The sequence below is a fragment of the Malus sylvestris genome, chromosome 4 (assembly GCF_916048215.2).
Source record: "Malus sylvestris chromosome 4, drMalSylv7.2, whole genome shotgun sequence".
Classification (NCBI taxonomy): domain Eukaryota; kingdom Viridiplantae; phylum Streptophyta; class Magnoliopsida; order Rosales; family Rosaceae; genus Malus; species Malus sylvestris.
Genome location: NC_062263.1, coordinates 8,534,788 through 8,547,655, shown reverse-complemented (window position 1 = coordinate 8,547,655; position 12,868 = coordinate 8,534,788). Strand labels below are relative to the sequence as shown.

The 12,868-nt window shown below is 40.0% G+C and overlaps 1 protein-coding gene across 3 annotated transcripts; it reads left to right on the top strand.

The window, feature by feature from the left end:
• The first annotated feature begins 559 nt into the window (after window positions 1-559).
• On the top strand, window positions 560-12,500 carry LOC126619572 (uncharacterized). 3 transcript variants are annotated; one of them, XM_050287977.1, is made up of 14 exons: window positions 560-818; window positions 899-946; window positions 1,082-1,142; window positions 1,332-1,364; window positions 1,800-1,924; window positions 2,119-2,253; window positions 2,924-3,000; window positions 3,189-3,451; window positions 4,371-4,427; window positions 4,526-4,694; window positions 4,837-4,894; window positions 4,991-5,076; window positions 5,166-5,222; window positions 11,962-12,500. In XM_050287977.1, exons 1-14 carry the CDS (start codon window positions 710-712, stop codon window positions 12,055-12,057), a joined length of 1,374 nt encoding a protein of 457 aa, XP_050143934.1. In that variant the 5' UTR covers window positions 560-709; the 3' UTR covers window positions 12,058-12,500. The 3 variants fall into 3 exon arrangements, with proteins under 3 accessions (XP_050143934.1, XP_050143936.1, XP_050143935.1); XM_050287979.1 differs by having other exon boundaries at window positions 718-818; window positions 1,820-1,924; XM_050287978.1 differs by having other exon boundaries at window positions 718-818; window positions 1,296-1,364; window positions 1,820-1,924.
• The last annotated feature ends 368 nt before the right edge of the window (window positions 12,501-12,868 follow it).

Genomic DNA, 12,868 nt, shown 5'->3' with positions numbered 1-12,868 from the left:
AATGCCCTTAGATTCGACTCTGGGGCTAATAGTTGTATTAGATGTCTTCATCTTTAATATAATTTGGTTTATCAAATATATATATTTTTTGTTGAAAACACTTTTACAAAAATAAAAGGTTTCCCAAACACTTACCAAATTTATCTTATATTTGAAAAAAAGAAAAGAAAAGAAACCTTATGAGTAAAGCTATTCATACTATGTTTTTATACCACATTTCTATACCACCTTAGGTAGCATCTGATGTCGACAGCCACGTCATTTAAAAAATTTGCAAAACCCAAGGAAAGGAAGGAGAAAGACTTATCGTATACCACAATCATCATTTAATTAACTAGTTTTTCTTAATTATTAGTTTATTAAATAATGAGCTAAATTTAAAAATATGATTAATTCAAATGAGGTGACTGTCCACATTAAATACCAATTAAGGTGGTATAAAAATATGATACAAAAACATGGTATGAATAACATTACTCTTATCTTATAGTGTTTTTTAAAAAACACAATACCAAACCAGCTATAACAATCTGAAAGCGTGAAAACGCAGTCGTTTTATCCTTTCAAACTCGTCCGAGTGGTCTCCCTCCTCTCCAACTGATCTCGCTCCCAAAATACACAGCAAAACTGTCAGAAAAATGGACTTGAAGACGGAGGAGCAGAGCACGAAAAGGAAGAGGCAGAAGCAGAAGCCCGGAAGCTTCTGGACATGGGCGGCGGCATCAGTGCTATTCAGGCTCGTTCTCATCTACTACCCAAAAATCTCAACCTTTCCTCTCGCCCCGAAGTCTCCACTCCTCTCACCAGCCTCCGCCGCCGTACTCTCTCTAGCTTGCTCAAAACCCTAAATTTTCAATTTAACTTATATTTTGCTTTAATTTGGTAATTTTTTTTTCAGTTGCTGAGGGTTACTGGTTGAAGCAATCATCAATGTCTCCCTATGCAGGTTTTTTTTTTATTTAAATTTATTTATAATTTACTCACTTTCCTAAACTTTATGTTTAATTTTGGAAATTATAATCTTTTTGATCATATTTTTTTCTTCATCTGTTGCGGTTTTTTTTTTTTTTTTTTTTTGCAGGATCTATGTACCATGGATCTCCTTTGTTGCTCTCACTTCTCGGGCCACTCACAGTCAAGCGGTACCGTTCCAGCTAAAGCTTTTCCCTTTTTCAAATTTTGTTCCCATTGGCATTACTCTGTGACTTATGTTGGGTCATGATTGGTTGCAATGAATCCCAATTAAGTGAATGTGAAATTTTGGTGGTTGATTTTTTTTCTTTTATGTTTTTCAGTTGGTAATTTGTTGAATATTTTGATTGGTGCTGCAGATTTGAAGGGCAACCTAATCATCTTCTCTGCAGGTAAGAATTATCTTGTATCTTTTCCGTAGTTCTCTCCTGAGCCGCCCAATCTACGAATTCATGTGCTACATGATTTGTTTTCCTTTGTTGTTGATATGGACTTAAAGAAGATCTTGAAAGCTCTAAATTGCAGCACGACCACGCTCTATAATTCATCATGACAGTACATTCTAGTCAATGTTGTGAATTTGTATTGCAGTAATATGATTTGTCGGATTTTTTTTACTTTTAAGTTTTGATTTGATTTTACTTGATAACTTACCAAACTGAATAAAACTGCACAGGCTCAATTGTGACAACAAATTCATCTTTATGTTGTATCACTCTGTTACGTTATACGTTCCAATAATTTAGAGTTCCTTAGTTTTCTTTCGTTGTTTGACTTATTCTGAATATCTAGACAGACAGTTGATATCAACACATTTTTGGATACAGTTTGGTTTATGTGGTTGCAGATGTATTGAATGCAATGCTTATTCGTGCTACTGGTCAGACTCTTCAGGTTGCATACCGGCAGAGTTTGAAGTCACTAGATCTTGATACGACATTAGAAAGCATTGGTAAGCTTACCATTTAAAGTCGAGATACCTTAAATCCTAATTATGAGTAGCCATGTTTTTCTTGTATAAATTCCTCGAATGAAATAGAAAACTGTTATACAACAAAGCAACTAGATATCCGTGGATGCAGTGATAGTTTTGCCTACCCAATGCCATTCACAGGCTAATGCATTGCTCATATTTGTTGTTTTCAGAGGTGCTCCCTTCTGGGGATATTGCTGCTCTTGTGTATCTATGGAATCCTTTCACAATAGTTGCATGTGTGGGTTTGTCAACATCTCCAATTGAGAATTTTGCGATCATACTGGCCTTGTATGGAGCATGTAAAAGTAAGTTAACGATAATCCTTCTGACTTGATTGTTTCTGTTGGCTATTTGTAAATATTTTTGTTTTTATTTTTTACTCGTCGGTATTTTTCTTTCTAGTTTCTGTGTGTCATTTTGTTCAGGAGAATTGTTCTTTCCTTAAAATAATAATGTATATATTCTCAACTTTGGTTACAAGATTTCTTGTTTACATATTTGAGACTACATAGGCTTTCATGTTGTAAGCATTACCCACACAAGTCCCCGCCTTTATATTGTTGTGAGTTGTGACATAAAGTTAATTACAGACAAATTATGATCTTATTACAGGAGACAGCTTTATTGTGCATAAACATTTTAGTTCTTTAAAATTTCATTATAACTCTAAGTGAAGCAGTATCAATTGATGACACTGAAAATGCGGACTTAAGTGGTATTGATACCATGCAGTTCCAGTCATATGATCTTAGCACATCTAATCATGATTGATTAATTTTCTGATTCCAATGTTCTAAACTTTCTCAAGGAAGATATTCTTTTACTTGTGTTTGACAAATATTTTTCCCAAATTTATGCTTTAAGGTGAGATATTAGAATTTGATTCAGGAATGGGTGAAGGCATTTAGGTCAATGGATTGGGCTGCTTTTTACATAAAGTTTCCTATCTGATATTCTTCTTCTGATGTACTGCAGGACTGGTTCCCTTGGCTGCTTTTGGGTGGGTTATAGCAACACATCTGTCTCTTTATCCTATGATTCTCCTAATTCCAGTATGCCCCTTTTTTCATTGACTTATCATGCTTGATGTAATTAAGAAATTATCTTCCAATCTGTTAATGAAGTTAGAAGTTATGTTTCTTATCAAATATAAAAAAAATCTAAAAAGATGATTTTCTGGCATGTTTCGTATGTTTCTTGCCTACTCATGCGTATTAAAAAATATTCACTTTTGTGCCAGATGATTCTTTTATTAGGATATGGTCCAGATACTCCTAGGAAACTGTTGCTACTGAGGAGATATGGTGAAGTTGAAGATAACTCCTCAAGTGATAGTTGTCAACAACAGGAGAAAGTTATTAATCAATCAGAGCTACCCCCTGTTTTCTCTTGGAGACCTGTCGGACTTTTCTTATTGTGGGCTATTATGTGGTCAGCCTACGTGTTATTTCTCTGTGGCGTATCTGCTAAACAGTATGGCGATCTCTGGGAGATGTTTGAAAGGTATCAACGGCACATTGTACATATATGCATTTCTTTCTGCCCAATTTTCTAGGTGTTTGTGCAAAATAAGATTTGAAAAATCTGTTGAAGGGAGTGGACTGATCATATGAGCATTATGACTGGTTCAAGTCCTTTATGAGGTTGATTAAGATGTCAACTGAAATTTTCAAGTCTATTTAAAAAGCTATTTTACAGTTCTTAAAAGGTCATCCAGTCCACTTGTAAAACTCTGGATGGTGAACAATGAGCAAATAGAATTGCATATAAAAATCAATTTACACAAAAACAAACTAAAGATTGCGGAGGTTTCAAAGCTATTCCAATTTTCCAGGACAATTATGGTAAATTAGCACCAAGAGAACCGCATCTGCATATGGACTAGAGCTCTGCACAGGGTCCTGGTGTTTGCTATGGTTGCTGCTTCTATAATGATCCAGAGCACTTGAAGCCTGTACTTAGGTGAATGGCTCACGGTAGTAACCACATGATTGATGCTATCTCGTAGTCTCCATTCCTGCCTTCCCTCCCAACTCACCAACAAAAGAAAGTAAAAATGAAAATTGAAGACTGATGCAACTAAAAGGTTATTCCTTCTAAACAATGATTTTATCCAGTTATGTCCCAAGGTAGCCTTATGATCTTATCTCCTATGCTGAATAGCCCACCATATGAAACAGTTGTAACAGAAGTAAATCCTTTGTTGCTTGGTCCTTATTGCGTGATTTATTTCAGAACATGATTAACAGGCCAATAACAAATGTGGTTAGACTTTTATGCTTGCCTTTAATGTTATGGGTGTTAGCTTTTTGCCTCATAAATGCTGTGCTTCCTCTGATATGAAGGGTTGCTCTTAGAAATTTTATTTTATTGTTAAATCAGTAATCTATTTTTTCCTAAAATTTATGGCTTGTTCTTGCAGAATGTATGGTTTCATTCTCACTGTGCAAGATTTGTCTCCAAATATAGGTGTCTTATGGTAAGCCCCAAATTACCTTGCAACTGGATTTTGGAGCAGTTAAATTTCTCTTTGAGATGTGGCATTAATTTAATCATTCATTTAATATTTTGATGCAGGTATTTCTTTGCAGAGGTCTTCGATTTTTTCAGAAATTTCTTCCTGATAGTTTTCCAAATGAATATTCTCTTTTTGATATTTCCATTGGCCATACGACTGAAGCATCGTCCGTGCTTTCTTGCTTTTGTCTACATCACCATCTCCTCAATGCTTAAGTCTTATCCTTCTGTAAGTTCCCCATTTGCTTTAGAAGTCTCCCACTTTACACTGGTACTGAAGCTAAAGTCTCAATGCCTGTGCTTCTTATTTTGTGATGGGCGACCTGATATTTTGTTCTTGCTTTGTCTATTATTCTTGAAATATCGCTTAGGTTGGGGATTCAGCTCTGTACTTTGGTTTGTTGGGCTGGTTTGTTAATGAACTGTCAGGCAAGTCAGTAGGTTCACTTTTTTTATTTTTTTTTCTTTCACTTTATGCATTTTACATGGTTTGACATATTAAAACTTGTATTTTACGATATGCAGAAATGCGATTCTCTTTCTGCCTCTTCAGTGTTTATGTTGGCATTTCCCTCCTTAGCCCTGTGATGCACAACCTATGGATATGGAGGGTATGGCTCTCTCTATAGTTCACTTGTTCTGAATGTTGGCATGAAATACAAGTGATTCTTATGAATAAGGACTTTTTTCAAACTTGCAGGGCACTGGCAATGCAAATTTCTACTTTGCTACTGCAATTACTTATGCTTGTTTGCAGGTTTGTAAACTCTGACCTATTATTCTTCGTCCATTAATACTTTAGAGCATCAGATGATTCGTATAAGAGTTCTATGGCAGAAAAAATGTACTTCCGTTATTATATAGTTGATTCATAGCTAGATTTTCGTGAAATAAACGATGAGAGGAAGTCATCACCCTGCTATACATACTTCCACACTTGAATGAAAAAGTCTTGTTAGCATGATCATTTCGTATCAGCTTGAATACTTTGCACAATGACCACTAGTATTAATTGCCAACATAGTTGAGAAGGGAAATCAGGTTTCTTCATGTTGGATATTACTTTACGGTTTTCCAAGGTACTATTTAGTTCTAAAACTCGTGTTGATGTAGTATGAGCATGATACTTTTGTGTAACATACCTACATGATAATAAAAACTTCTGTACATTATTCTTGTATATATTGAAAGTTGAGAATTGTCTTCGTTGCATTAAAGATTTGGAAAAAGCGTATGATAGGGTCCCAAGAGACATTCTTTGGAGGATTTTAGAGAAGAAAGGAGTACGAGTAGCATATATCCAAGCTATAAAGGATATGTATGAAGGAGCAAAGACTGCCGTAAGAACTCATGAAGGACAAACCGAAAGCTTTCCCATAACTGTAGGATTACATCAAGGCTCATCCTTAAGTCCTTACCTTTTTGCGTTGGTAATGGATGAGTTAACAGGACATATTCAAGATGATATTCCTTGGTGTATGCTTTTCGCAGACGATATAGTGTTGATAGATGAAACTCAGGAAGGGGTAAATGCAAAGCTTAACCTTTGGAGAGAAGTGTTGGAATCTAAAGGTCTTCGCCTAAGCCGATCAAAGACAGAATATATGGAGTGCAAGTTCAGTGCAAATGGAGGCCAAAACGAGTTAGGGGTGAGGATCGGAGATCAAGAAATACCAAAGAGCGACCGTTTTCGTTACCTAGGATCTATCTTGCAAAAGAACGGAGAATTAGATGGAGATCTCAACCATAGAATACAAGCTGGATGGATGAAGTGGAAGAGTGCATCCGGTGTGTTATGTGACCGCCGTATGCCACTGAAGCTCAAGGGAAAATTTTATAGGACAGCAATAAGGCCGGCGATGCTGTATGGCACAGAATGTTGGGCGGTGAAACATCAGCACGTACACAAAATGGGTGTAGCGGAGATGAGGATGCTTCGTTGGATGTGTGGGCACACGAGAAAGGATAAGATTAGGAATGAGGATATCCGGGGTAAAGTAGGAGTAGCCGAAATTGAAGGAAAGATGAGAGAAAATCGGTTACGGTGGTTTGGACATGTGCAAAGAAGGCCTACTGACGCTCCGATTAGAAGATGCGACTATGGGACAGAGGTTCAGGGCCGAAGGGGTAGAGGAAGACCTAGGAAAACTTTGGAAGAGACTCTAAGAAAAGACTTAGAGTACTTGGATCTAACGAAGGACATGACACAGGATCGAGCACAATGGCGTTCTAAGATTCATATAGCCGATCGCACCCAGTGACTTGGATTTTCCAAGTCTCCAACCGAGAAGTTTTCCTCACTCGGAAAATTAAGGGAACACTACCCCAACCTACATGCTCCACTCAGAAAGCTTCAACATACAAGCTTCAACAAAAGAAAATTCAAAGAACTTAGCGAATAAGGCTTTGGTGTATTTAACACAATACGTTGAAATGAAGGAAAGCTTATTTATTGATATCCCCGATAAGCTACAAATATGTACATATACATGAGTCAAAATAAACACACAAGAGGGAGCCTTCACAAAGGTTGCTTAGGAGAAGTCTCAGCAGTCGGTAGAGCCTCAGAAAGAGAAGGCACCGGAGGGGGATCATTTGGAGCCTCAGTACTGGACAGAACCCTAGAAGGAGGAGGCATCAGAGGTTGATCATTTGGAGCTTCATTACGCGGTACAGCCCCAGAAGACGAAGGCAATAAATGCCTTTGGAACAAACCCACAAATCTCTGATGATCAAGTAAAACCTGACCATCAGTTTCCTTCATCTGGTCAAGCTTCCTCTTCATGTTTGTAGCATAGTCATGTGCGAGCCGGTGCAACTGTTTATTCTCATGCTTGAGCCCTCTAATCTCCTGTTTGAGACTCATCACTTCAGCCGCCAATGATTCAACTTGGCGGGTTCGAGCAAATAGGCGTTGGGCCATATTAGACACAGAACCTGCACACTGAACACTGAGAGCCAGCGAATCCTTAACAGCTAACTCATCAGACCGTTTGGAAAGTAGTCTGTTATCTTTGGGAGTGAGAAGGTTCCTGGCCACCACCGCAGCGGTCATATCATTCTTCATCACGGAATCCCCAACGGTAAGAGGACCAGTGGGGGAGACGAAGGATGGGCGCCATATGTTGTCTGGAGAAGGCGGGGCTGCCTCTTCAACAAGGTTCAAGTCAAAACGACGGTCGGAGGGGCCAGACATTTTCAAAGGTGTTGAAGAGAGAAGAGGTCGGACAAATCAAGATCTTAGAAGTGCAAGAATGAAGCTTCTACTGGTGGAGATTCAAGTGTGCTTTGGAACTTAATGCCAGCCCCTATAAAAATCTGCACTCGACTGAGCTTCAGAAATCGAAGAGGCGCCTGCTCAGAAATCGAAGAGGCGTTTGCTTTCTCAAAAGCTGGGCTGCTTAGAGATCACGAGGGTTGATCTCAGAAATCGAAGAGGCGTTTGCTTTCTCAAAAGTTGGGCTGCTCAAAGACCACAAAGGCCGATCTCAGAAATCGAAGAGGCGCTCACTTTCTCAAAAGCTGGGCTCCCCAGAGACCACGAGGGCCGATCTCAGAAATCGAAGAGGCACCTACTTTTCCAGCCTTGTCAGCACCTGTCACACGCACACTCAGCTTTGCGGAAATTATGGGCATTCTATCGAAGACTTCTGGGGAAGTAGAAAACACATGAATCTTACTGTTCAATCACCCACTTGCCACACGCAACAATAGCTCATGGGTACCACAGAAAACTTTGCCAAAGTTCTCTGCCAAAGTTGAGCACGTGAAGCTTGCAGCTCCCACTACATCACTCTGACCAAGAAGGGTAAAAGAATAGCAAATAAACAGCACTAACAAAGTTTAAACCCATAAATTTTGAAGGTCTAGCTACCATATTATTACCCACAAGGGTAAAGGAACAGTACCACTGCTGGATAATTGGAAAGTCCCTGTGTGTCAACCTCTGTGCTTCGTGGCAAGGTAGACTAGCAAACATGCCCAACCTTTACTCACATTCGAGAAAACACTCCCAATAAGATTGCTTGCTCCAAAATCGAAGAGGCACCGTCCTCCGAATCTCGAGAGCCAGACTCCCAACATGACTACTTTCTTAAAAATCGAAGAGAAGCTTCGTGGCAAGGTAGACTAGCAAACATGCCCAACCTTTACTCACATTCGAGAAAACACTCCCAACAAGATTGCTTGCTCCAAAATCGAAGAGGCACCGCCCTCCGAATCTCGAGAGCCAGACTCCCAACATGATTACTTTCTCAAAAATCGAAGAGACGCTGCTCCCCGAATCTTCGAGAGCCAGACCCCCAGCATGATTGCTTTCTCAAAAATCGATGAGGCATCGTTCTCCGAATCAATCGAAGAGGCGCTCGCTTTCTCAAAAGCTGGGCTGCTCAGAGACCACGAGGGCCAATCTCAGAAATCGAAGAGGCACCTACTTTTCTAGCCTTGTCAGCACCTGTCACACGCACACTCAGCTTTGCAGAAATTATGGGCATTCTGTCGAAGACTTCTGGTGAAGTAGAAAGCACATGAATCTTACTGTTCAATCACCCACTTCCCACACACAACAATAGCTCATGGGTACCACATATAACTTTGCCAAAGTTGAGCACGTGAAGCTTGCAGCTCCCACTACATCGCTCTGACCAAGAAAGGTAAAAGAATAGCAAAGAAACAGCACTAACAAAGTTTAGACACATAAATTTTGAAGGTCTAGCTACCATATTATTACCCACAAGGGTAAAGGAACAGTACCACTGCTGGATAATTGGAAAGTTCCTGTGTGTCAACCTCTGTGCTTCGTGGCAAGGTAGACTAGCAAACATGCCCAACCTTTACTCACATTCGAGAAAACACTCCCAACAAGATTGCTTGCTCCAAAATCGAAGAGGCACCGTCCTCCGAATCTCGAGAGCCAGACTCCCAACATGACTACTTTCTCAAAATCGAAGAGAGGGTAAAGGAACAGTACCATTGCTGGATAATTGGAAAGTCCCTGTGTGTCAACCTTTGTGCTTCGTGGCAAGGTAGACTAGCAAACATGCCCAACCTTTACTCACATTCGAGACAACACTCCCAACAAGATTGCTTGCTCCAAAATCGAAGAGGCACCGCCCTTCGAATCTCGAGAGCCAGACTCCCAACATGATTACTTCCTCAAAAATCGAAGAGACACTGCTCTCCGAATCTCGAGAGTCAGACCCCCAACATGATTGCTTTCTCAAAAATCGAAGAGGCATCGTTTTCCGAATCTCGAGAGCCAGATACCACAGACCACTTTTTCAAAGTGCTCTGACAGAGTTAAAACATGTGAAACTGGCAGCTCCCACTACCGTGCTATGACCAAGTAGGGTAAAGGAATAGCATTACTACTTGTTGTTAGGGAGACTCCTATATATGTCGACCTCCATCCCCAACGGACAGGCAGACCTGCAAAAATGCTCAACCCTTCATCATATCTGAGAGGGCACTCCCAACGAAGCCTTTCGAAATATTCAGCTTTCTTTCCCCCCGATAATACCTCTGCAAACAAGCTATACTAGAGCAAGAATATCTCATATCATCAGGGTTAAAAGCAAGAGTATCCCATATCATGCTTTTTACATGTCTTTTCCTTTGGCCTTGTTTTTACCTGCAAGACAAGGAGAAAGAGAGCAATCAGTCAGCACTTGGAATCAAGCTTCCAGCCAGGAACTGACTGCCTGGAACCCCTTACCTGATTACTTACCTGGCATTGCTCTCGAGTACTCATCTTCAACATCTTATGTTTCCAGGGAAGATTCCGCATCTGCTTGAGGAACAGATAGGGCAAGTGCGAAGGATACAAGGAAGCATGTGGAGACAAGCGTAACAGCACACGTGCCGATACATCCATTACTCTGTCAAAAGCAAAAGTATCCCATATCAGCAGGGTGGAACGTACTCTAGATTTGATGGACTTGTTTTGACCCTCAAATTCTTCAGTCGGCCTTATACTCTGGAGGAAACCAGAAAACCCTCCAGCTCAGTTCAAGAATAAGCCTGTGGAAAGTTACTTCTTCAAAAGCAAAAGTATCTCATATCATCTCTTCTCATTTTTCTTCTCTTTATCCTTCATGCTGCTGCAAGATGGGGAGAAGGTGAACAATCAGTCGGAGCTCTGATTGCTTACCTTGTCTGTCACCTCTTTCAGCAGACCCCCTAGCTCGGCGACTTGGGGGACTCCTACTACATGGTTTGTATCGCGCTTGACCAAGCCTGAAACTACAAGTAAGCTTCAAGTGAAATTGATACATTACCTTGTGCATCTCCACCAGTTAAAGATACCACCCCTGGATGGAGGAAGAGTACTTCCAGAGAAGATGCCACATCTACCTATGAGACAGATAAGGCAAGTCAAGACGACACCACACTCCGATACTTAGAAGTTTCGTGATTACGAGATCATTCTCCCACAATATTTCCTAATGTCATTTGTACTAAATCATTCACTTGTACTCACTAAAGGAGAGCTTGAACCTATGTACTTGTGTAAACCCTTCACAATTAATGAGAACTCTTCTATTCCGTGGACGTAGCCAATCTGGGTGAACCACGTACATCTTGTGTTTGCTTTCCTATCTCTATCCATTTATATACTTATCCACACTAATGACCGGAGCAATCTAGCGAAGATCACAAAAAGCGACCGTTTTCGCTACCTAGGATCTATCTTGCAAGAGAACGGAGAATTAGATGGAGATCTCAACCATAGAATACGAGCTGGATGGATGAAGTGTAAGAATGCATCCGGCGTGTTGTGTGACCGTCGTAGGCCACTGAAGCTCAAGGGAAAATTTTATAGGACGGCAATAAGGCCAGCGATGTTGTATGGCACAGAATGTTGGGCGGTGAAGCATCAACACGTACACAAAATGGGTGTAGCGGAGATGAGGATGCTTCGTGGGATGTGTGGGCACACGAGAAAGGATAAGATTGGGAATGAGGATATCCGAGGTAAAGTAGGAGTAGCCGAAATTGTAGGAAAGATGAGAGAAAATCGGCTCCGGTGATTTGGACATGTGCAAAGAAGGCCGACTGACGCTCCGATTCGAAGATGTGACTACGGGACAGAGGTTCAGGGCCGAAGGGGTAGAGGAAGACCTAGGAAAACTTTGGAAGAGACTCTAAGAAAAGACTTAGAGTACTTGGATCTAACGGAGGACATGACACAAAACCGAGCGCAATGGCGTTCTAGGATTCATATAGCCGACCCCACTTAGTGGGAAAAGGCTTTGTTGTTGTTGTTGTTGTTGTATTTGACTCAAGTTCACGTGTTCGAAATTGTCAATCTAAATGGAGAAACTTAAGGTTACCACTTTAGATCAGCTGATTATGGAAAACCAATTAATACATGAAGCTATGTAGGCTGTACGATATTTGATAATCCCAATTGCTGATTTACATTTTTGATTCATCAGTTAATTTTACGGAATACTTGGGCTTATCCCTCTCTACTAATTTGCCTCTGCACCCTGCAGATTGTTTTGGTGATTGAGAGTGTAAGTGCAATGCTCAATCATGACAGGAAGCTAAGAAAGTTATTGAACACAAAGATTCATGTTGACAAATCTTAATTACTTCCTACAAATGAAGATTGTCTCTGATCATTCTTCTCAGTATCCTTGCAGCACCAAGAATAGAAGTGGTTTAACAACAGTGGTTCTTCTTTCTTGCGTGCAATAAATAATTCAAGGCTGTGTTTATAACGGGTAAGAAGGTCATTACCAGTTTTTGAACACATTTTCTTCACGATCTATGTAGGGTTTTAATTAACGGTGGGGGGTTTGTGTTCACATAGAGGATTTGTACGACGTGATACAGTATTTCACATGTTTTTTTATTCTTCCCGATGCGTATGAGTACACAAACAGAGATTATTTTCAACATATTATAGATTTCCCCTCCAATGAGTTTAAGACAACTTTCGGTAAATGAGAAAGTATTGTCTTCGAATCTTTCTTTCATTTGTACTTCAGTTTCAAATTTTACAAAATTGGTTATAGTAGTAATTGAGTCATGCCGTGTTTTTTTACGTGTTAACTTTCTGAACAAAATTCTATAAGAATACATTGAGAGTCTACAGTGCCTGTTCAATGTATTCTCAACGCAAGCGCCAAACTGGGTGTACATTTTAGATGGCAGTTTCCAGTAACATTTTTGTGCCACTTAAATTACATTGCACAATGCACATGAATCGTACTGTCTTTGATACATTACTGTTTGTTTAGCTAACTGCACGTTACGGTCTGATTTAGTTAATGACTAACAACGTCGTTTTGTTTCACTCTGTTCATTCCAGACATGTTATAAAAAGGTAGCTCAGTTCATGTTCTTGTTAAAATGTAGACAGTGTCTTGAAAAATGCTTTCTTGCTTACCGACAATT